We start from the raw sequence: 23,983 nt of genomic DNA, 5'->3' as shown, positions 1-23,983 counted from the left end.
TCCAAATACAATGAGAAAATTACTCAACCAGAAAATATAAAATAAATATAAATAAATATAAATGCAGCAAACGTAAGATTTACTTTGATATCCTTTCAAGCCATTTAACCAGTTTGAAAAATTCTATGCCAGTTCTTATGCCACATGCAGTATATTCATTTGCTCTAAACCACCAGGAAATTTAAATGAAACAATAGAGGCCACATGCGAACATTCACTGACTTCACTTTTTGAAACAGGTTCATTGTACACCAAATGTAAATCCTTCAGAGGAGGAAGTGGGCATTCATCCTGGCATAAAAACTTATGTAGCTAACAAAATCCACATAAATTCAGGCTAAAATTTATCTTTTTACTGTTTAGGTCAAGTACCTTAGGAATCCAGCTCAGCTAAATCAATAAAATCCCTATTAAAATCTGATTTCACTAAGGCAGTTAGAAATGTTATTTCTCACTATAGCTTGGAAAGATCAATTATCCCATTTATCCCAAGCCCCTAGAATGAAGTAAATTTTGTAAAGCTGCAATATGGAACTATCAAAGAACACTCTTTCCCCAACTGATTTTTAGCATAAGCAGTGACACTTCACAGGGGAAGTTCTATAGGTTTTGAACAAAAAACTAGAAGTAACAAAGTTATGAAGACACTTCTTTTGCAAAGGCCGTAGCAAGAAATAGAATTTAATTTAGAATATTAAGTTTATACTTAGGACATGTTTGATAAGTTTTTATGCCATTATCATTTGCTTATGCTCTTCTTTGGATGACAAATAACAAATAATTATAGAGTACCTTTTCTTCTTCCATGGCAAACATCCTTGCCTGTAACTTGGTTGTCAGTCACATAAAAACACAGAACAAACAAAAAAATCAGAACAGCACATGGCATTAATATTATTCACGCAATTTAACAAGACATGCAGTTATACTGACCTGCATAGTGACCTTCCTGCTTTTTTTTAAACTATAGGAACTATAGAGTCACAAGAAGAAGTTTGTGAATGTCGAATGATTTTTTCAAGAAACCTAATTGCTTGTCAATTTCTTTTTTGTGTGACATGATTGTGATGCAGCATTAGTGACGAATTCTTCATCACCATGGGCAGCAGTTTCAGTTCCTGTGAATGTTCTCTGCAAGGTCTCTCAGCACTTGTGTTTGCTCATTATAACATGGAGAATAAAACGCAAGAGTGAAACACACTTTCAAATGTTGAGCCGGGTAATTTGTGTGGCAGATCTTTTGCCATGGTTTATGAATCTACCCTTGCAGAGGTCATGCTAACTTAGAGGGGAAAAATCAAACAAAGCAAAACAGAATAAGGAAAGTATTAGAAGAAGCGTTATCTTCTCTAGGAGGTTTTTGAAATATAAAAAGGAAAAATGCCAGGAGGAGTGGCATCTGGAAAGAACTGTCAAAATACAAGCATTGTGCTGTGGTCAGAAGAAAGGACATGATTTTTTTGAGCTGTATATTCTAACATTTCATATGCAATAGAAAAATATTTTCATACCAACTGATAACTTGCTATGATGCATCATATTTTAAAATCCCACAAAGACAATGGCTTTATTTCGTTACCTGTTTTTTAAAAGCTGCCATAGCTTCTTTATTTTGTTGTTGCAATGTGCCAGCCTGATGCTGCAGAGCCTCCTGCTCATGTGAAATAACAACAGTGTCAGTTAAGTATTATCTTAGAGCAAATCATATATAAAGTATTTCAAGAAAAATGCTGATTTCTTGTTAAATATTTTTAGAAAGACACAACTGACTAAAAAGCCCTGAAGACTAAAAAGACGCCTTTTTAAACTGGTAATTGTCTTTTCGGTAGGAGCTTCTCTTTAATTCTTAAGAGGAAACAATTCTCACCCCTGGAATACAGACCTTTTGCTAGAACTTCTGTAAGCAACTCTTACCCACCCCATCAGCCTGCAGCAGCAATCCACATCCACTACCACCTTAAGACAGCACCTTGACACTGTTCCAGGTAGTTACAACAAAATTTTATTATCCATTAAAAATATAATCCCATTTTAAAATAACTGTTATTCTGTTTATAGTTAAATTTTGGTCATTTAACAAGCTACCTGAAAGAGCTGAAGGAGGGCAGAAAAGACTAAGTGTAAGACAATAGTATGAGATTTTATCATCATCCTGCCTGGCTTTACTCTCATCCATAAAGACAAGAAAACGAGTGAAGAGGTACTTTTTTGTGTTATTATTTCATATCATAATCTCATAGGCTAATACTACACTCTGCAAGCTGGAAATCTCCAACATCTTTAAGCATCGTGCTTCTCTGTAAGATATTTCACCTTTACCATGGAATGTATGCATGGAAGACCAGGTTTTTTAAGTTCTGAACACTGAAATATATTAGGTAAAGGTAGTTAAGAGGCTCAACTGTCCTTGGATAGCTATCTCAAAATACGAGTGTTTAGCTTAGAAATATTAGTGTGAAGCAGGAAACAATTCAGTAATGACTGCACAAAAATAAATATAAATTGAGACTATTAAAAAGAATGAATGGGAGAAAATAAACCGAAAATCTGTTTCACACACAAGGAGTCTAATTGCTTCTCCTGCCTTAATAGGAATTGAGAGTTTTTTAAACATGAAGTCCATTCCAAAATTGCTGTTTTCTCCAGCAAGTTGGTGTTGGTTTCACATTGTACAAGCGAGAGCTCTTGCCTTTTGATAGAAGACAAGAATCCATGGAAGTAAGGTGTTCTATACTCATTTACTTATTAACTCATCCTAAGATAAGTAGAGAAAGTTTTTATTTGTGTGTAACGAACAATATGCACTACATAAATGAATATTCAGAACTACATAAAAGTCTTGAGAAAGGCTTTTGTAAGGTTGTTCCTTAGCCCTGTGTTCAAGGCACAGGTTCTCCAGGGGGTGACAGGCATGTGAAGTACCCTAGAGAGGCAGAGGCAGTACTGCAGGGACAGCAAACCAACTACTCCCAGTGCAGTATTCCTGCTCACTACAGAAATGAAATTTTATATCCATAGTACTGCCAAATTAAGATGGCACTACTTTAAAATACACAAATTCAAGCCAATATCATATAATAAATCATGTAGCTATCAGTCTGGTTTCATAAAACAGTCATCCTTTATACAATTTTATCACAGATGTAATGGAAAAAAATGCCAGTGCTGAAGTCTTTATAACATACCACTTTCTTGTACTGTATATTCCAGTGAGGTATTTTATTTTGAAAAAGACTGGGGAGTGTCTACAAATACTCATTTTCTAACAAGCCTCACATGCAAGACTATCAAATAAAATAATTATATTATTCCTGTCAGAAATTCAGGCTTGGAAGTAATTTTCCATATATGCCATGTATGTGTGGTGCAGGGATACTGAAGAAAAAAGCAGGGTTTTTTTTAAAATATGAACAAAATCAGCTTTGATATTGTGATGTTCTGCAAGCATAATGAGTACACTCCCTAGATTTTAAGGAATATATTCTCCGGTTATTCAGTTTTCCCTGCTTGAGTGTATTTTTTCAAGAGCAGCAGCAGTATATTTATAAAATATAGGCAAATTGTAATACTGTAACATGACTTAGCTGAAGTCATGTCTTTATTTCAATATTGTTAAATTTATGGTAAAATGAAATGAATGACAGAAATGTTGACTTAAAGGGAAATCTATGAAAGAAATGGAAAAACAGAACCTTTGACAAGCCAGAGGAAGATGTCTACTTATTGAACTACTATAGTGATCAATATGATTCTGAATTCAGAAACAATCAGGTAACAAATTCAATTTAAATGTCATACTTAGAATTTTCATCTTACTAGAGTCTCTAGGACTGGAAATTTGCATTAGCTTGTTCCTTTGAATTTCCAGAATATTTTCTCACATGAAGTTCCCAAAATCTACCACTCATTGTTTACATCAGCTTTGCTATGTGTCAATGTTAAGTGCAAAATACAGGAATAGAGTTCACCTCACTACCTGTAAGTCCCACCCTTTTATGAGCGGTAAATTAAATTGCTGTTAAGGTCTTAGAATGGGTGGAAATCCTCCCTTTTGAACCCAGAATATTAAGAGCTGCAATGCTAGGTTAAGAAAAGCAAAGAAGGGTTACAACTTGAAAGCACTCTTGCTTTTACAAATATAAAATATTTCCTGTTTCTGTGTGCACATATATATCTTTCAAGAAAGAAAAGCACAGAGTTAGGATTATTAATTTAAGATGGTTAGGATGAACTCCAAGATGAAATAGTCTTCCTTTACAACTAAGATGTTAAATATCCCAAGATCAAGGATAGAGCTGAAATTATTGTTTTTTCTGTGATCGTAAAATATACAGAGTGAAGCCTTTTATCTTGTGACCTAGTGACAGGGGTCATAGGTTTGATTGTATTAAAGAAGGGAATGCATTTCCTAGGAAAGCATAACCTCAGGAGCCCTAACTCTGAGAAGAATGTTAGACTTATGTTACTGAATACTTCATTCTCAACATTTAAAAGCTGACACACTACTTCTGAGTGTGGATAACATACAAGTTAATGTTTAAAGCAACTTTTTGGAAAAATTGCCACTTCCAGAAGATTGCAAGTGAAGTGGTTTGCTGCACTGATATTTGCACTTGCCAAAGCCAAACATAATACAGAGAAGCTGCTACACAGCTTCCCCCACACTGATGTGTCAATATGCCTCATATTCAGCTAAATGTCTTATTGCTTCAATATTTCCACCTCTTTTGACGGAAGATTGCCAAGTCATGCTAAATATTATTATATTCTCTTGTTAAACACATTTCTAAGCTAGGCACAATCCAAATCAAAATAAAAGCTACAGATGTTCATAACTAAATTATAAGCTAGCACATTCAACTACTAGAAATAGAAATAGCTCTAAAAAGAGGAATTGTAACAAATCAAAATTTATATTAACATATTAAAATTAAATCTCAGCAGGTAAAACACTAAAATCATGTAGGAAAGTTACCTTCTGCCATTCAAGTTCTTGTTTCTCTATAACAATTTTATTTATTTGGTCTTCATAATTAGTTTCTGTTTCCTAGTTAAAAACAAACATAAAAAGCAAACGTCAAAACACGTAGATGAAGAGAAATTCAGTAAGACGCAAAAGGGCCTCAAGAATCCATTGTAGTCAATGATACAGATAATCATAGTTAATGACTCAGAATCTTTGGGACAGCTTAAATATTCAGCTCAAAGCATTTGAATCTTTATTCTTTTTGACATCTCCTAGGACAACTGAAAACTTTGTGTCAGCAATTACTTCTGTTCTTATGGAAAAAGTGAAATATTTATCATTATCTTCTGTGCCACAAAGCCTTCTGACCTACCAAATAAAAAAACTGAAACAGAATCATGGGTAATCGACACATATTTTTGATAAGATGAGCTACAGGAAAATCTGAGAAGACCATTACTGAAGTTCAAAGTTTCCTCCATGATCCACAAAAGGTACTAATAGCAAGAAGGTTTGTTACCAATCCAGTTCTTGCAGAAGCACTTAGTCAAGAATCAAACTATTACTTTTGATAATAAATGAGAGTTACCTTCTGATAATCACAGTTGCTAAATAAATATTTATGACAACTTTCCTGAAACATTCTGGTATTAAAGTAAATTTTCCTAACAGGAATCAGCTTCCCTTTGGAGTCCAATTTCTATGAGCTCCGGCCTTCCTTCACAAATCCAATACTCAAAAAAAAGGAAGAACGAAAGGTTCCCCTATGAACAATCATGACTTCTTGCAAGAACAGTGTTCAAGCTTTTGATGCCTGTCATAAGCAACTCACCACTGTCCTGTTATTGCACATAGTCAAAATAATGAATATCCTTCAAAGACCTGGAAAGCTACACTAATGAGTCACTGAGCTTCAAAAGCTGCTTTCCTGCCTTGGCTCTGCACACTGATGGCCAGCTTGAAAAAGTGACTGCATTAAGTAAGCCTGACTTCTCTTTGATGAATCGCTGCACTAATAACATTTACTGAGGTCTTGTGCTGGACACACTCCAACAAGGCCCAAACTGACTGTATGAGGGTAAAAGAATACTCCCAATACTTGAACTGTGCATTTTGATAAATTATGCGCAAATTTATGCCCTTTTAAGTTCAACTTCACTACAGTTTAAATCCTGCAATCTTAATTCAAAATTCAAGTACTCTTTAAGTGACTCATGCCTCAAAAGTTGGTTAGAAACTTTAGGAAACAGTCAAAACTTGGGAAAAAAAGGCCATGAATCTCTTTAATGAAAAATAAAAGAAGGCCTCAAAAGGATCATTCTCTTAATACTGGGGTTTAAGTAAAATTCTACTGAATTGCAATACCATGAACAACTACAACTTGCCATGAGACAAAAAAGATATCACCTCTGGATGAAGCAATACCTTTCCTGACACACTGAAAGAACAAATGAAGGCTCTTTCTCCTTCCCAAGTGAAGAAGATAACACAAATTTTTTGGCTATAAAATATACTGCATCTTTAAGAAATGCAATTCTTTCTGCAGCCCAGTAGGAATAAGAGTTCCAAGTTTTTGATTCAAGGATATCTACAACACTTCATCAATTGATGCAAAAGAGTTTTGTAGATTTTGCAACCCTTTCTCACTTAGTACAATATTTGATTCATAGTCCCACCATTTATCAATAGAAATAAAAGAGAAAAATATGTCCCAAGTGATTTAAAATAGTTTTTTGACATTGACATCTTTTATAGGGTTTTAGGTCAAAAACTGACTTCCTTGATTAGAAGACAGTTTACAGGCACACGTGTGGAGAGAAGCACACTTCTTTCCACAGGAGGCTACCCGTAAGCATTTCAAAAGATTCTTGCAGGTTCTAAATACATGCCTCAGCAATCATGTGAATTTTACATACAAAATACTGAATATACATTTAAAATTAAGATTTGGCTCACAGAGAACTAGAGAAAACTTCTTTAGCTTTTGCTTCTCTCTTATGTACTGGTGGAATATAGATGGAGAAGAGACCTATTTCATATGACTTATGGTAAAAAAAAAAAGAAAGAGAACTTAAAAGATTATCAATGCTTCCCAGTTCTGCTTTAACAAGTAGTACTGCAGAGTTGCAATGACTTTTTTTCTGATACTATTCTATAAGTACTGAAGGAAAATACATTCCCCTGATATCCCTGGAGTGATAAAACCAAATGAGATTGACTTGGAGCTTTTTAAAAAGGTGTAATCTTCAACCATTTCTGCCATTAAGTAACAAATGCCATGAAAATTATATATTATTAGCAAAAGCATTGCTCAAAATTGTAAGAAATTGGCATTAAATTCCATTTTAAGCGAGCCCTTTGCTGTGAATACTTAAGAGGATAAGAACCAAAGTTCTAAGTGAACAACACTCCTCCAACTTACTCTCAAATTATAAAGGTGTACCTAGAAGCTATCAAAAATGTGTATGTATGTAACTACTGTTGAAAAAATAAACATCATAAATACTTAAACTGAGAATGACAATTACATGATAAAAATGTTCTCATGTGAAATCGCTAACAGTTATAAGCCTAATCCATCATTTTTACATCTTTCAAAGGACATTTATAGTTTACCCATTTTGAATTGAAAGCTTTTAAAACTTGTGGGAAACACTTTTTTTTTAGAAGTTCTATCAGCTGTTTAATAAGACAAAAACATTTTTGTTATACTTAGGAGAACCAGATTGTATATAACTCTGATGAGGGATCAAAAATCCACAAAACCTTAAAAGTGTTCATTTTTTATTAGATGCCTTAGGACTACATGGATTTAAGTGTTTTTATAAAAAAAGACGACCATAACAATAAAAGAGGAGTAATTTGATGGTTTATTTACTCGTTATAACCTTTAGAAAGTGTCAAGCCTTCTTTAAAGTGTTTGCTTCAGGCTGTAGTTTTACAAGATGGGCTGTGGATTGGTCAAGCCCCCTCGATTCTTGACCCTGAACAGATTTAGGAACAGAGTACAGCTGGCTCATGTCCAAGCAGCCAAAACTGCTGCTAGGTACTTTTATTATCTTTTTTGAACTTACAATCTCCCTCCTACAAAATTGCACATCCAATTCTCATGCAGGTCAAATAGTACTCACAGAAACTACACTTTCTGATTGTTTCAAACTATAATTAGAAATTCCTTCATGAACTAAGCAGACCAGTACAACTTTTAGTAGACCTCATGGATATTGTTCTTAAGCTTTGTTTCCAGGACAAGTATTAAAGGGAAAGAAGATATTTATCATAGCATTATTCTAACTTTTGCTCCTGATAAAAGATTGTAGGATTTTAATAGTTACTACAGTTAACAAACAACAACAGCAACCATATAGTTGGAATCTATTCTCAAAAACTTTCCTTTTTCAGAAGCAGACACACAGAAATGTATACCAACCACCGTTTTTCCTTTGGAAATTTTTCATTGGTCTGTCCTTGACTCCACTGCACAGGTTACAATTCCTTTATATTTAACTAAATTTCTTCCATCAGAATATATTCCTGGAAATGCCTGCATGGATACTTACAACACTCTCCTCTCCAACTGCAAGCAATCACTTCCTAATCAAAAGCAACATTATTTACTAACACAGAAATTATCATCTAATGCATGCCTTGCTGACTTGAAAAACAGTATCACAGGATGTCACAGTCATGAGATCTGTAAACTTCAGTGCTGCTTATTCCCTTGTATCCACATACTTACTTCTTTTCCTAATATTCAGCTGTCCTTGTTTCTGTGATTTTGCTAAAAAAATAGCCTCATTTATGCTTAGGTATAAAATCCAGTTAAAAGACTGTTAGGAAGAAAATGCATTCAGTTGACTGCAGAGCAAGACTGGCAGACATGGAACTAAGTGAAGGTGATATCTGGCACAAAAGAATCCCTGGCCTGGTCAGTGCTTGATGAGTGGGGAAGCTAAACGGGAAAAAATAGAAGACAATCTAACTATTGGAGTATGAAGTAATCCCTGTGGGGCAGGGGAAAGAGAAACACGATTTTTTGTAGATTTTAATTACTTACATATTCCTATTATGTCAATTTCTATGGAGAACAAAGACCCTGTGAATAGCCAAAGGAATAAAGTGAAGCTGTATCAAGTAGAATCATTTAAGCAATGTATTCTTTGGAACAAACTTGCACAGCTATGAAGGACTGGGATTTCATCTGGAAGATGAAACAGATGAACAGTCACTTACTAGGAGCAACTCCTCTAAACTATTTTTGAGAGTTTAATTATGAAATGATGACATTAAGTAAGGATTGTATCAAGTCTCTCAAAACATTTTCATATTTAAGAATTTGGTTTTTATCTGTCTAGCTTCACACAGATAATTTCATCCACAAATTTATTTTTATTAATCTGAATTTATACTGCAGCTTAACCAACCATTCCATGCAGTTTATTAAACTCAAAATACACAATAGGTCCTGTCCCAAAGAGTCTCCTGTTGAAGTGACAAGCAAGACCAAGAATGGGAAGAAAAACAGAAGCAAACAGAAGTAAAATAATCTCATTTGAGGTCAAGCCAGAGGTCAAAGACAAAATTGAGAGTAAAATCCACTGTACTGGCTCTAGTGCCTCCCTCAGGCTATCAGTCTACTGAACCTCACAGGCAACCTGGAAAGGAAGTGTGAAAAGTAGTAAGAAACCTGCAGAATTTCTACTTTTACTCCACTTTCTTATGGAGCAGATGACACAGTTTGTGTGTTTCATTCTTGTCCACAGAAAAATTTGCATGGTGCAAGACAAGCACTGTAATTCTCTAAGTTATCCCTGTATTTCAATCTATGCACTACCTTTCTCTCAGGGCTGATTAAAAATTTACAGAATAACCTCATGCTGATTGAATTTGTTAGAAATTCACAGCTAGAATGGGGAGAGGGTTTTTAAGGGGGATTTTAAAGAAAAAACATCCATACAAAGTTCTACTTAAAAAGATAAAAATGAATGGCACTAGGTATAAACCATATTAATCAATAACCCTTGCTTCTACAAAATACTAATGTTTTATATTCCAAACTTCAAACATACTAAGCAAGCAGCCCGGAACTGATTATTAAATCAAACAAATCAAAAACACATTCCAGGACACCCTAAGATTTCAAATTGGCTGTCTGTAAAATGCTTACATTTTTACCTAAATTTCTAACTAAACACGTAAATATATATATATTTTTTTTTTTTTTTTAGGGTAGGAAAGCACAGCTATTTTAGAAACTTAGGACCATGTCTTAACTGTGAAATTGGCTCTCAGCATTTGCATCAATTTTGAAACTAAGACCAACTTTAAGGCAAAAAATTACCCTTCTGAGGCAACGTTTACAAAATCACAGTCACAAACTCTTGTAGTACAGCAGACACAAAACAGGTATAAAAACCCAAAGAAAAATGCCAAAAGATGAAATTCCATGGCAGTCTATGAACACTTTAGGCTCTGACCAAGTGCATTAAAAGTGCAATAATAGGTTAACAATGTAAATTCAGCTAAGCGGTCTTATAAAGAAAGTACACTCTGATTATTATAATAAAAGTTAAATTATTCAGTCTTTACTTTTAATACTGAAATACTTTGACTAGAATAAACATGTAACACAGGTCTGGGGATCACGCCATTGGGGCTTTAACAGTACTGCACCAATAAAGTACCATCATGCAGCCTTTCTCTTCTTTTTTTTTTTAATGGCAGTCATTCTTTTGTTTATGGCTTTTAAAGAGAGGATTATAGCATTTCACTTAGATCAAAATAAGCATAAATCAAGCATGTCATCAATACTAATATTTTAAAAGTAATAATACACATCTTTTGAACAGGTCAAAATCATCAGATGAAGAAAAATACACTTTAGGTCTTTCAATATACACAACAGTTCTGAAACACTAAGGGGAGAAATAGAAAAAAATGTTTACACACACACAATTGAAAAAGTAACCACAGAAAAATACAAGTGAAAAACTAACCACAAGAAAACAGAGCTGCCTTTCCCAGCACAGAACCAATTTTACCTTGGTACTACTACAAGATGATTCAACTCATTTCAAAAACAACCCCCCCACCCCCAATCCTCAATACACTATTGTTGTAGGGCTCTAGCTTAATAGTTTAACAATGTAAAAATGGTGAAATAAAGTGTGTTTGGTTATCACTGTAGTTCTTTGCCCTCACAGGTAATTCTGAAGGCAGAAGTTAACAGCCAAAATCACCACTTTTCTGACAAATGGCAAATCAATTATGAAATGAGAAAGACTTAGGGACTTGGCATATTTGGATTGTTCCTTTTCATTTTGTATCAAAGGCTGCTCTTAAAGAATAATGAAAGACAATAATTTAATGTAAATCATTTTCTCAATAGTCTGATCATCAACTCTAACAACTTCTTACATTGTTACAGAAAAACCAAATTCATTCCCATACAACCCTGTAGCCTTTGTGCTCTCTACAGGGAAATTTGTAATACACACAATACCTAAACCCATTATATTTTTAAATAAAACCCTGGTTGGTGAATCACTTAAAATTCAACATGAGGTTTAGCGACACTTATGCAGCATTTTCTATGATTACCAACAGAGAGACAGAAACAAGACAAAGACTAAATCCAATATAAAAAAATTTACCCTTCTTATACGAAGTTCTTCTATTGCCTCCAATAAACTTGTTTTAAAGTCTAACAATCGAATGGAAAGTAAAGTCTCTGATGGACTTGGAAGAGTAGAGTCAAGTGCCTGTGCTTTAAAGTCTTCATCCATTCTTTGAGCTTCTTTCTGCAAAATAAAAACAGGCATTTCCTCTCCAGTTTATCTGTAAGAGAATACTCAAACTGCAAAACCTGCAAATATGGAGGCAGATTCTTTTTGCAAAGAGTGAAATTACTACTTATAGATACTATGCAATTACCAATATTTTCATTTTAAAGTAATGTGCAATACTGTAGAAAAAACCAAACAGATATCAGTAATTCACAATATTCCTTTGCTTCTCCTCTTTATTGTTGGCCTGGTTTTAATTTTAAGCAAAAGCTCGATGAGCAGACAGAAGCTCTACAGAAGTAGAGTTTTTTTCCCAGAGTTACTGCCCTGGACTCACATGAAGGTGCTGCAACGAGTACATTGTGCCATGAAAAAGTTGCTGTCTACATTTAAGATGTCAAAGATCACAAGACAGGCTCAATTTTAAAAGACATCTTTAGACTGAAATTAGGGACTTAAGGTAATTTTTGCAGTGTCTGCTTCTGAATTTTAACAAGAAAACTCTGATTCTCTCCCGACAAGATCCTGTATCAAAATGTTGTACTCTAAGCTAGCTACATCAACTGTTGTCAAAGCAAGGAGTTATGCTAACAGGAGACCCAGGTGTCTCTGTAGGGACAAAGCACGTTTGTTAGCAACACCAGAGGTGACTTCAACACTCAGCATTTTATTCACAAAAACATAACAACTGTACGTGTTTCATCTGTTTTTCCCAAATTATATCTTTTTAATCCTTGAGACTGAATTTTCAGCAGTGCACTAGAACACCCGATGCTATCCCTGCCAGAGACATCCCTCGTGTGTTTCTGCGCTAAGAATTACGGAGGCAGGGGTAGAGCACAGGAGTTATGACTGACCTGGCTGCTGCCACAGAACCTCTAGGAAGGAATTCCTGCAGAAAGAGCAGAGACCTGGTCTGTATCATGGGGCCATAACAACTACAAATCAGGGCTCACCACTTTTTCTTCTGTTGTCTAAATAAAACCCTAACACAGATCACATTTAAGCTGCTTGGTCACGGATAATAGATTGACTCCTTGCTTAGCTGCCCCACCACAAAAGTTAATCTGTTAGTAAAACAATGCTTTTGCTAAAACCAAAAAAATCAGGCTCATTTTTGTCTTTCATTTTAAAACATATGACTAATACTGAGCTGTTCAATATGAAGGATATAAATTCTTTGACAGTGTCAAAATGTGTATGTTTGAAGGACTTCTGAAGAGGCAGCAAATAAAGCCGGAATAAGAACCATGTACAAACATGTAGCACTTCAGGCAACAAATCCGTTGTGTCAATGTGCCAACATGAATCAGGCATTGTGCAGGCAACCTACAGACATTTTAGACTGAAGCTGTTTGGGGTTTTTTTTAAGTAGTACATTAGGATAAAAGCCCACTACTTATATTTTAGCCAAAGAACTTAGAATAAATGAAGTCCGATTCTCACAAAAGCACATTAAAATATTTTGTTTCTTTCACTCAGGTTTTCAAAATTGTTTCCTTACTGATACTTGTTGTACCACTACATGAAGAACTACCACAAACATCTGATATCAAGTATTGGGAGATGACCATAACTAAAAATCTAAAATGCCAATATTATGCACAATGAATTAGGCACAGAGCCACTTGATTTCACTTTTCATCATGCTAAGGGTAGGATTTTTACAAACATAATGTTAAAACATGACACGTGGTCTAATTCTATTGCTGTCAGCTAGCGTTCCAGGTTTGGAGTTGGAGGAATCCTACAGTGATGAATTTCTACAAGACTGTACAGTTATCAAATGAAGAAGTCTGGAAGCTTGTGTTAGTAAGGGAAAAAATAAGAGTGCTTGTGAAAAACTTGACTCAGAAAAAGGATTCATCCTACAAGACAGGTGCACTTAAAGAAGTGCATTTCAGTTATGAAATGACTTCTGTTCAGGTCAATCAGTAGAATAATGTACATTAACTGCTACACACTGGGGCTTGTGATTTTCTTTTCCATCACAGAAGCAATCTGAGAATTAATTTCTCAAGGGGATATTTTCAAACTAATGCTATACTCCAAGGAACAGAAGAAGAGGGGCCTCAGGCATCCACAGCTTTCTCTCAGCTCAGTGATCTCAGCAGGAGCACTTGACAAACAAGAGTTCACCTCCCTAATTCGGTGAGTACAGACAAACGCTTTGGTGAGTGAATCTCATTGAGTCTTCACCCATCCCTTCATTGTGACAGTACTGTTTTCTCATGGGCAATTCGTACTCAAGACTGCTTTGCCAAGACTGCCACAAAATGCTTCACAGCCTGCTGCTGAAACCTGCAAGGTACGGGGGTGCTACACACATTCCTCCTGCCCTCCTCAGAATTCAGTGCCACACACCCCTGCGCTCTCTTCCACCTCTGAGAGATGAAAAAACTCAGTACCTTCCAACGAGTTTACACCGGGCTTGACTAGAAACAAAAATATACAAAATATAATCATGAAGTTTAAAAATAATTTAAATTATCTACATATTAATAAAATACCTACTTTTGGTATCACACATTAATACAACAATCTAGAACTACTGCAAAGATACATAATAAATGCCCTTCACCACAGAAAATACAAAAAAAATTCTTGTGTAATTAAAGGTATTTCCAAATAGATGCATTTTTACTTTAGCAACTGATATTTCTCAGAATACCTAGAAAATACTTTTTAAAAAATCTAAAGCATACATGTGATAACATTTGAAAAGTGAAAGATTGAAGTTCTTATTTTGAAGCATTTACTATGTTTCCTTTCCTATTACTCGCACTCACTTTACATTTAACAAAATAAGGACAAAAATTGATTTTTAAAAAGCACATTAAAAAATCCATTTTAACACAATTTTAAGTGCCATAAAGGGCTTTATATCTTTGAAAAGCACTTATTAAAAATTACATCTTAAATACCCTGCACTAGAAAGTAAGTTAGCCTATAAGCCTGATAGGGGTCAGGGTAATAACACAGAATGAACAAATTACACTGTCATTCCACTTAAATTATTTAAGTTATTTAATTTGACCTGTAGATAGTCTCTTGTCTTCTCATCATGCCTGACTTTTAAGTGGGAGGTCTTCATTCATGATGATCCTTTAATGGAAGCAAAGCTTTCTCCATTTAACCCATGGTGTTATCAATCATGTACAGGGATAAATGAGGCTGTAAGATTTTGCCAGTATCACAAATGACACTGTGACCCGAGGCCAACATCTTTATTTGCTTCTCCAGTGATTCACTTCAGCAGATATTAACCAATTTTATAATCCATGAAAGGCAAAATTAAAGGACACCATCCATAAAACAGAATAATTCCTATCAGCAACAAAGTGATGTCTGTATTATCTTATAAATTATATGGCCATACAGTGTGGTAATGTAATGAAGTAAAGATGGTAATAATCAAATGCCTAGGGCAAATGCTAATATGCATTTAATCACACAGCATGAAGCCATTTGTCACTACAGTTGAATGCATGTGTACATAAAATACATGAGTCACGTCCTTATTGTTATAGTATAACAGCATCAATTTCACACTATCACTTTACCACAATAACAACTGCAGGGTTTGATATTAACTAAAACATTCAAATGCCAGAAGTGCGACCAAGAGCAATATCTTACAAAAACTGCTTGGAAATATCTTCCCCCTACTATTTAACTTAACACATTCCAATATTGCATGTGTGCAGAATTTGATAGTATTTCTCTACAAAACCCCCTTCAGGTACATTTTTGCAACACCCTCAGTTTCTTTTTAGAAACAGGGTAATTTATGGCATTTCAGTAGAGGCTGGATCACTTTTTAAGGCTGTATCTACCTTAATAAATAATAATTGATTTTATTTGTTTATCAGTACTTACCTACACACAAGGAGACAAAACATCTGCCCCAACATAACCTAAGATGTTTGCAAATGCTGCCTCCAGAAAAATTACACTGAAGCGTAAGTATTAAATTCTGTGCTTAGTGAAACACAGGAATGAAAATATTAATGGACAAACTTTACCTGCTTAAGTCTAGTAACTTCTTATCAAAGGGATGGCCATAAAAACGTGCCTGTCCCCACCAGAGGCAGATACACCAGTTGTAAGAATCAACACTATCACCTCTGAATTTTGGATGCAGCCCACTAAAGCCGACATTTTAGCTGTAAGAAAAATGTCTAGGACTATTTGTGAAAAACAGTACAAAAGTTTAGCAACTGAAATGAATTCATCCAGGTACACAGGGCACACAATACACCCACATACACAGTTGTGTCCTGTCAAGAGCCAGAATTTAAATCTAAATATGCTGAGTTACTCTATGGTCAAGATGTTAGTGCTGCTGTGGAACCATCAAGTCAGATTGCAGCATAACACGTACGCTCTGGATTTTTGTCACGTTAAACTGAAGACTATAAAATATCGTTTGCTTTTAAGTAAAATTATTTTTAAAATATTTATACACAAAAATGGCACAGTATGACTGAATTTTATACAAGACATCGTAAGTATTATAAAAAAATAAATAATCCCCCTACACAGGATAAGGTTCCCTTTATGATCATGAAAGACTGAAATACATTTAGTGGCTCTGCCTGTTTGATAAAAAACAAAATAGTAAGTCTTACATACACTTTCATTTTTCAAGGAAATGTCTTTTTGATACAGTTCAAACATCTTCGTGTATTGGAGAGAACTAAAAGCAGATTGGTCTAGAATCCATTGTTATATCAAAAAAATAAAAACTAGATAAATCCTTAAGTTCTGTTGTAATTTTCTGAAGTTATAGCTCACATGTAAGTTTAGGAACTAGAAAACAAGTAGCCAGCTGTACAAAAGGAGCATAAAAGCCCAGACTCCATGATTCTGCTAGGAAGAGCTCACCTGAAAGCACTAGGAAAACAAATCAGATGTTCATCATTTTCCAGATTCCACGCATCATGTTTGTCTCACATGAGCCAGGTGGGATTCCTGAATAATAAGAAAACCTACTGGCACACAGTGCCATAAAATGTGGACAGTAAGACAACTGGGTGCATGGCCTCTGTAAAGACAGCTACAGAAAAGATGTCTAGAATAACATTTTTGAAGAACCATTGCTAAGAACCTGTATGTAAAGGTTTAGGTGGCTTAACGTGTTTTACTAGGTCTTTCATTTTTTGGGCTCAATTTGATTTAAAATAATAATTTTTGAAGGCAGCTTTATCCCTATCACAATTGGTGAGTTGTTTTCTACTTTAGATCCAGAGATTTTCTGTAGGTAGGGTTATTTATCTTTAAACTTTTACAGGCTGAAAAATACTGTATGCAGATATGTTTGAACTTGCCTTACTTGATTTTTCAATTTAGGGATTTATAGACAAATGTTATTTTTCATTTTCTCCTCCATCCCACATCGTCCTACAAGAATTATACCATCTTTGTTAGAAAAACAGCAATTTGTGCACACCAGACAACACTCAAACCCAACCAGCTCACTGGATTTGCCCACCCAAATTTGTCCATCTGTACAGCTCCAGAAGTGCAACTCTTCTGAGCTGTGGAAGAGCCACCACGCCAGGAGCTGCTTTCAGGGTCCAGAGGGCTAAAAGTGATGTAATGAGGAACACACCCTCTTCAGTGAGCTGTGCTGAGTTAATTCTCTGCTTTGTTTCCTTTGAGGTCGTGTCTTTGGCCAGTTCTTTCAGGTTTTAGTTGAGAGTGGCTCCATTCACACGTACAAATCAAAGCAAACAATCTAAACCCTTCACAAGAATGCAGGTGCTGGGAAAGGCAGCGATACCTCTAGTAATTCCAGAAATTAATCTCTGTATACAACAGGGGGCTATTTAACAAAAATTCTTCCTTCCTAAAAGGGCATCTGCCATGCAACTTGTATTTTAAAGATGCTGCTCTATGGTTTTTATTAAAAATATCACTGTATTTACTTATCTGCAATTATGATGATCTACAAATCATTATAACATCATACAAGACAAAAAAAAATACTTCCTTCACAGTTCTCAAAAACTTTAGAAGTTAATCACTTTTCAAAAAATCCCCAAACTTCTCAAGTTTTCAAAAATGGATTGCCAATCTTATAAGACAGTTTGTTCTAACAGCCAAGATCAATACACCGGTGTTGTGGTGTTCATTTACAAACAATTATGGTCTTCCTAAACTAGAACATCAAGATGTGGACTCTTTAAAAAGACACAAAACCAGAAGAAAATAAAAATCTAATATTTGTATTTTTGTAGTCAGATCATATAAAATCAAAAATCATTTGAAGGAGGGATGAGGCAGACTTGTGGTTTTTGAATGCAGAAGATTATAGGATTTTTTAAAATTTTACAGTAAATCAGGTAACATTGTCAATGGAAAGTTCTTATTTTAAAGGACTGCCTTATACTCATTTTATTACAAATATTGTTTTATACCAAAGTTCCATAGAGTCTTCTTTTATTCATATGTTATATAAGCCCACACAACGTAAGAACACCTGTCCCAGGTCGTGCAAAAGGTCCTTCTACCTCAATGTCTCATCAACAACAAACAAGAATCCAGTTAAAACTCTCTTCTAGTGAATTAAAGTGAACAGTAATTCTCTTCCTTGACCTTGCAACTAGAGGACTTTTAAATTAGCCCAGAGCACAAATTTGGATTGTGGGTTGCTTTTTATCCTGTAAGAGTCAAGTACAACATTACCACCAGTGTGCAATTTAAGTGTGGACAATACACCTTCAGAGAGTGCTGGAACCAGACTGTTCAGGGCTTTTCTGGAGAACGTTCTCCAAACTTTTACTGGTGGATTAATAATATTTTTCTGTACCTACTCTCAGTAAGTTGCTCAATCTACCCTTTTCCATGTTCTTTCCTATATTTTGAGTTTAGATTTTTATTAGCTTACCTTAGCATCACAGGACAGAAACATCCAGAGGACTCATGACAGAAATTCTGAAACAGAGTCAAAGGCTGTTAGTAAAGAAAGTAAAGATTATGGTTTTTTGCCACTCTAGCAGCTGAAGGCTTAAAATAACAGATTTATTCTGTATAATAGATATCCTACAATTCAGCACAGCTTACCCAAGGAAAAGATTCGTGAACATGCTAGTGCTTCTTGTTTTCCAAAGATAAAGCAGTCCTAGTCACATCAAACTCTCCTTATCTCTGGTACTAGCAGTTTCTGACCGAAAATCAATGGCATTTGTTTAACTTTTAGATAAGTGTAAAGATTTTAAGTGTGGAAGCTGTACACTTGTTCTGAAGTTACCTTTGTCAAAGCCTAGGAAAGTATTGTGTCCTTTTGGGGTGGGAGACCAACACTACCCCCATAAGAGAGCAAAACAATTGTCCTTAAAAACCTGCTTTAGAGTCTTTGCTGACAAAACCATCATTAGATAGCAGTAATCTGAAACAATCTGCTTGATGACATAATGCTTTCCAAAGTCTCAGATTTTAACAGAATTGTGGAAAAAGCATTAAACAAAGAACTCTCAGCTGCTAGAACCCTTAGGTTTTCTTTGTCAAGAAGCAGTGGGTCTTGGTTGCTTGTTTTGCTTTTCGCAATTTCCTAGAAGCTTTTAAGTGGATTTTTTACTTTTATTTTCCTTTTTTTTCTTCTTCACATTTCCAGTTCTGTTTTGACATGTGAATGAAAAAAAAACAGCAAAAAAGGAAAGCTGAACAACACATTCCTGAGAAGACCAAACTGATGACCCAGAAAGCATATGGGAAAGTCCCTTTGAGAGCCTTTTTTTATTCAATCTGCAATACTTCATGTTGATGCGATAATAGGGGTTCCAAGCAATTATTGCACTGCTCCAAATCAGCTTTTGAGATCATAATGCAGTAAAGATTAATCCCACCAAGTACAGAGCTATAGCAAATGTAACTTGAAGGGTGACTTTTTAAAGAATTTTTTCAGTTACTCCAAAGTCTGTATTAGCTACCTGTTGAATTCTGGATGAAATTAAAAAGACTGGACCTGCTTGCCCCAGTACTGCATTGCTTGAGATCTGCATTTTCCCACCCCAGTGCAAGAGGTTTCCTTCAGTAATCTGAATTCTTTTGATGAAAACATATAGTCTTACACAAGCTAGCCAGCATGTTCCAAACACAGGTGTTTAAAATTTTTATATCATATAAGTTGGTTAGTAGGGCTAACACAGATATATATTATCAGGATCCTTACTTTCTGTAATCAAAAATAATTACATATTATACTGTATTTGCCTTTCATAGGACAATACTATGGTAAGACCGTAAATAATAACTAAGATCTTTTCAACCACAAGTAAAATATTACTAATAAACTAGAAAAAGATACCTTAACTCATTTCAGCTCAAATTAAAAGAGGAAACCATAGACAGCAACACTCTGATTAAGACTGTAAACTGTTTTCTCCTTACAACATGTTTGTATGTGGGATTAAGTTCTTCTCCCTAGCCTTTCAATCCTAATATTTTTCAATATTTAGTCAGCATCCTTCCAGCTATTAGTATAGAGATACTAAGTGTTCAAGGGATTAACAGAAGTCAGGTTTACCCAAATTTTACAGGCACAGAATAAAACTAGAGGTGTTTTAGAGAACCCAAAAGCAGTTTGTGTCCGTTTCAAACACCATGCTGCCACCTAGTCGACAACCAACCGAACTGTGCTCTCCTGGGTGCACTGCAATTACAGCTACAGCCACGGAATAAAAAATCAAACTGCTTTCCAAAAAAGCTTAGTGCAAGACTAAGTTACCAGAAGGACTTAGAGCTCCATCTAAATTCCCTGTCCAGCAGCAGTGGCCTGCCAGCACAAAGCAAGCACAACTGCAGCTCTCAGTTGGAACATGTCACTCACTGCAAGAAGAGTGGATGTGTTCAGGAAGAATTCCCATGTGGTAGCTGTTACTTGTCATAGTCATAGTTGTGAAATCCCTATACCAAGAGTAAACAAGGAAATAATTACACTCAGTGCCACCAAGTAGGGGATCAGTCTAAAATAATATAATATTAACGTTAAACAAATTTATGCTGTGCCAACAAGTTCTGGCACTACTGATATTTAACCTCCTTCCAGCAGTTTGGAGGTATCTATTTTGTATTCAGAAAGAACTGATTTCCCTGAAGGCTGGTTTGGTTCCATTTTTTTATCCTCTGTCTTCCTTTAAATGTGTCTGACAAGCATTACTTTTTCCTCCACAAACCATTCCTCAACACAACCTATACTAACATGGCTATTAAATATTTGGTATCCCTACGGTAAAGCTTCAAAAGGAATTATATTTTCATCTCAATGGGGCATAATATATGGAAATTATTTCTTTGCTGCCCGAGTATCATAGAAAATGTCAATATTAGTGACAAAAATCCACTCTCATAATAGGAAAAATTTCCTACTTCTTTATATCTGCATCTCACTATAGGTTGGAGTAAGGATGTCTCTGCAGCACCAGGTTTGGAACAGCTCCCACAGACGGCCAAGAACGGCAGGAGAAGACAAGGAGCAGCCTTGCACCAGAACACAAGGTTATATAGCTCCTCTCCATGACACAGAATCCCCAAAATCTCAGAACAGCGGAGACTGAAGAGAGCAGGCAGGAGCTCTCCTCCCTCTTTGGGTACCCAGCCTAACACACGATCAACAGGTACAGGATTTTTGCAGAACAGAAGGCAGGATGCATGAGCTTTCTGTAAAGGTGCCTTAGAAGACCATAATTACACTACATTGTGATAAAAACTTGAATGCAAAAGACGTAAGAAATCAAAAAACAACAACACTTTTAAGACAACATAAATATACTGAACACGGTCCTTTTAGAGATCTTTTTCACGTTAGCCTTCACCATGACCATGAGCAATATGAATGAGAACTTACTAGAAATCTTCAGTAAATCTGGATGTCTTACGTATTTGCTTTAATTCCTAACTGAATGACAAATTAAAACTTTCCCAATTTTGCAGCTCAAAACACTCTACTGTTGCCTACACAGTTAGTCATTTTTTTCAGATAAAACATATATTGCCCACACTGACAGAGGAGAGATGTCCTGGGTGTTCACATATTTTCCTCACGGATCTGTGGCACGACAAAACTGTTCATATGCCCAGAGGCAAGCAGCCTGGCTAAATTAAATTAGTATTTCCATACTCTGGACGGGGCATTGCATAAACAATCCATACAAAAAGCAAGACAATCAGCCAAACATATTAAAAACAAGTAAAGAAACCGCTCGCTTCGGGGCAGGCCCAAGATGTTAACAGTGCTGCGGCCACCTAGGCCCAGCTGGAAAACGGCTTTTTTCAAAAAAGACAAATAAAACTCCACACACCTCATTTTTCCCAGTTCCCCCGGTGCAGAGGCAGGGTATTCTCCAGCAGGACCAGCACCGAGCTCTTGCCCCGCACTCCGGGCAGCAGCCGCTGCTGTAGCGCGAACCTCCCCGGCAGCGGGCCCCGCTCCCCTCAGGGTCCGGCGGGGCACGGGCAGAGGCAGCCCGTGTCTGCCAGCTAATTTCACCTTGTTCCAGGACAATTAGAGCAGGACGCCTCACCCTGCCCCGTCTAAGCGCAAATCTCCCTGGAAAGAGCCGTATTTCCACGCCCCCGCCCCCTTTCCAGGCCCGAGGACGGCCGCCCTCACGCCCTGGCGCCCCGTGAGGGCTTTGTGCGGGGCACGCTCACAGAGTATCAGAGTACGGCAATGCAGTCGATATACCCCAAATCCTTCACTCTGCCCTCTGGTGACACCACGTAAATTCATTTTAAAGTGTACGGAATCAAGAAGACAATTTGTTTTTCGAGACATACCAGACACTGTTTTTTCTCATCTTACATGTCCCACTACCTAGTTGTGAGTGGACGAGAATTTTGCCCCAAGTTTGTGTTATTTTTCCGCAGATATTTGTTGTTTTATTGTTTGGGTTTGTTTTGATTTGATTTCAGCGGGTTTTTTTACATAAATTAGATTTTTCTACTTGACTTTGTTTAAACCATGACAATACTGTTCGATTTTATGGCCGGTTAAAATGCACACAACACTAAGGAGAAGGTGATTTGAGTTTTGGGCTGTACACAGTCCAACTTTGCTGGAACACATGTGGTAAAGAAAATGCTTCGTAACAAAATCAACATTTCCAAAGCACTCAAGTTATAAAAGACATATTTTTAATGGGTTACCTGAAAGAACATTATTAAAAGGATAAGCAGAATGATAATGATGTTCAGAACTGTACTCTTACTCCGTCCAAATAATTTATCATCAAAAACTTTGTTTTCTTGGCTAGGGAGCATCATCAGCACAGAATCCCAAAGGAATATTCTCAGGAAGGCTTGTTCCAGTAATGCCAGAAACCTGAAGTGACACCGACCCTCTGGGATGGTCCCTGTGCCTCTGTATTGGTGGATCTCCTTTCCAATACATGATCAATTTAGTCATCATTAACCTCAGCAGGCAACAGTGGTCCCACTCATGGATCAGAATCCTGGGGTTTATGTATCACAAATGGATCTCTACAGATTTATTACAAGAAAAATCCCCAAGTAACACACACAAGGCTTCATCTAGGGAGCAGTGAGTTGCTTGAGAATCTATCTTCCCCATAGGTCTTGGCTGCTTTGAGTATTCCTGAATGCCTAGTGGAAATACACAACTGCAATATATGATCTGTTCAGGAAGATCTGCCAGTGAATTTCAATTAAATTAACCTTTTATTTACACAAATACCTGGTTGGACCTTTGTCCCAAACTGAGACAACCTTCAACCGTGGAACCTTATGCATCTTATATAGAGAACTCAATCCTGCTCTCCCACTGATTTCAAGATGAAAAGAGCCAGATGACACAAGCAGAGCATGTTAAATAAAATTGGATTATTTAAAGATCAGATATTACAGAATGGTTTGTCGAACTCTGCTTTGCAACATTCATAGAAAACACTAAGAGAATTAAAACTGAAAGTATTATATCCAGCAATTTTTTAAACAGCACTACATAATGAAACGCCATAACATTTTAAAGTTTCATTCCGAACGGTTTCAAAATTGTGTGCTGTTGTTACTTATGTAGTAACCATAGTGTCAGCTTATGACTTCACCAGCTCAGTAGTTCTCTGCCAAACTTAACATTCATTAGTATAATTATCAACATATCATTAATAAATCAATGCTGCATGGAAGAAGGCCTAGACACAGGAGGAAGAAAGGGGATACAAAGTCATACCAGTCAGGCAAGGCATAAGAGAAGAAGTATAATGTGAAA

The 23,983-nt window shown here is 36.0% G+C and overlaps 1 protein-coding gene across 2 annotated transcripts in view; it reads right to left on the bottom strand.

Moving 5' to 3' along the window:
• Window positions 1-22,360, bottom strand: part of CCDC73 (coiled-coil domain containing 73) — a 58,428-nt gene extending 36,068 nt beyond the window's left edge. The window contains exons 1-6 of one of the 2 annotated variants that reach the window (XM_048307310.1): window positions 22,056-22,360; window positions 18,644-18,690; window positions 11,620-11,766; window positions 4,976-5,047; window positions 1,580-1,651; window positions 793-828 (exon numbers count right to left, since the gene is read on the bottom strand). In XM_048307310.1, the coding sequence (XP_048163267.1) occupies window positions 793-828; window positions 1,580-1,651; window positions 4,976-5,047; window positions 11,620-11,766; window positions 18,644-18,667 (351 nt within the window). In that variant the 5' untranslated portion in view covers window positions 18,668-18,690; window positions 22,056-22,360. The remainder of the gene's footprint in view (window positions 1-792; window positions 829-1,579; window positions 1,652-4,975; window positions 5,048-11,619; window positions 11,767-18,643; window positions 18,691-22,055) is intronic. The other variant, XM_048307311.1, reaches the window with a different exon arrangement.
• Window positions 22,361-23,983: the final 1,623 nt, after the last annotated feature.

The sequence above is a fragment of the Corvus hawaiiensis genome, chromosome 6 (genome assembly GCF_020740725.1).
Source record: "Corvus hawaiiensis isolate bCorHaw1 chromosome 6, bCorHaw1.pri.cur, whole genome shotgun sequence".
NCBI lineage: Eukaryota > Metazoa > Chordata > Aves > Passeriformes > Corvidae > Corvus > Corvus hawaiiensis.
The sequence above is the reverse complement of the archived record's forward strand: the minus strand, read 5'-3'. Positions and strand labels throughout refer to the sequence as shown.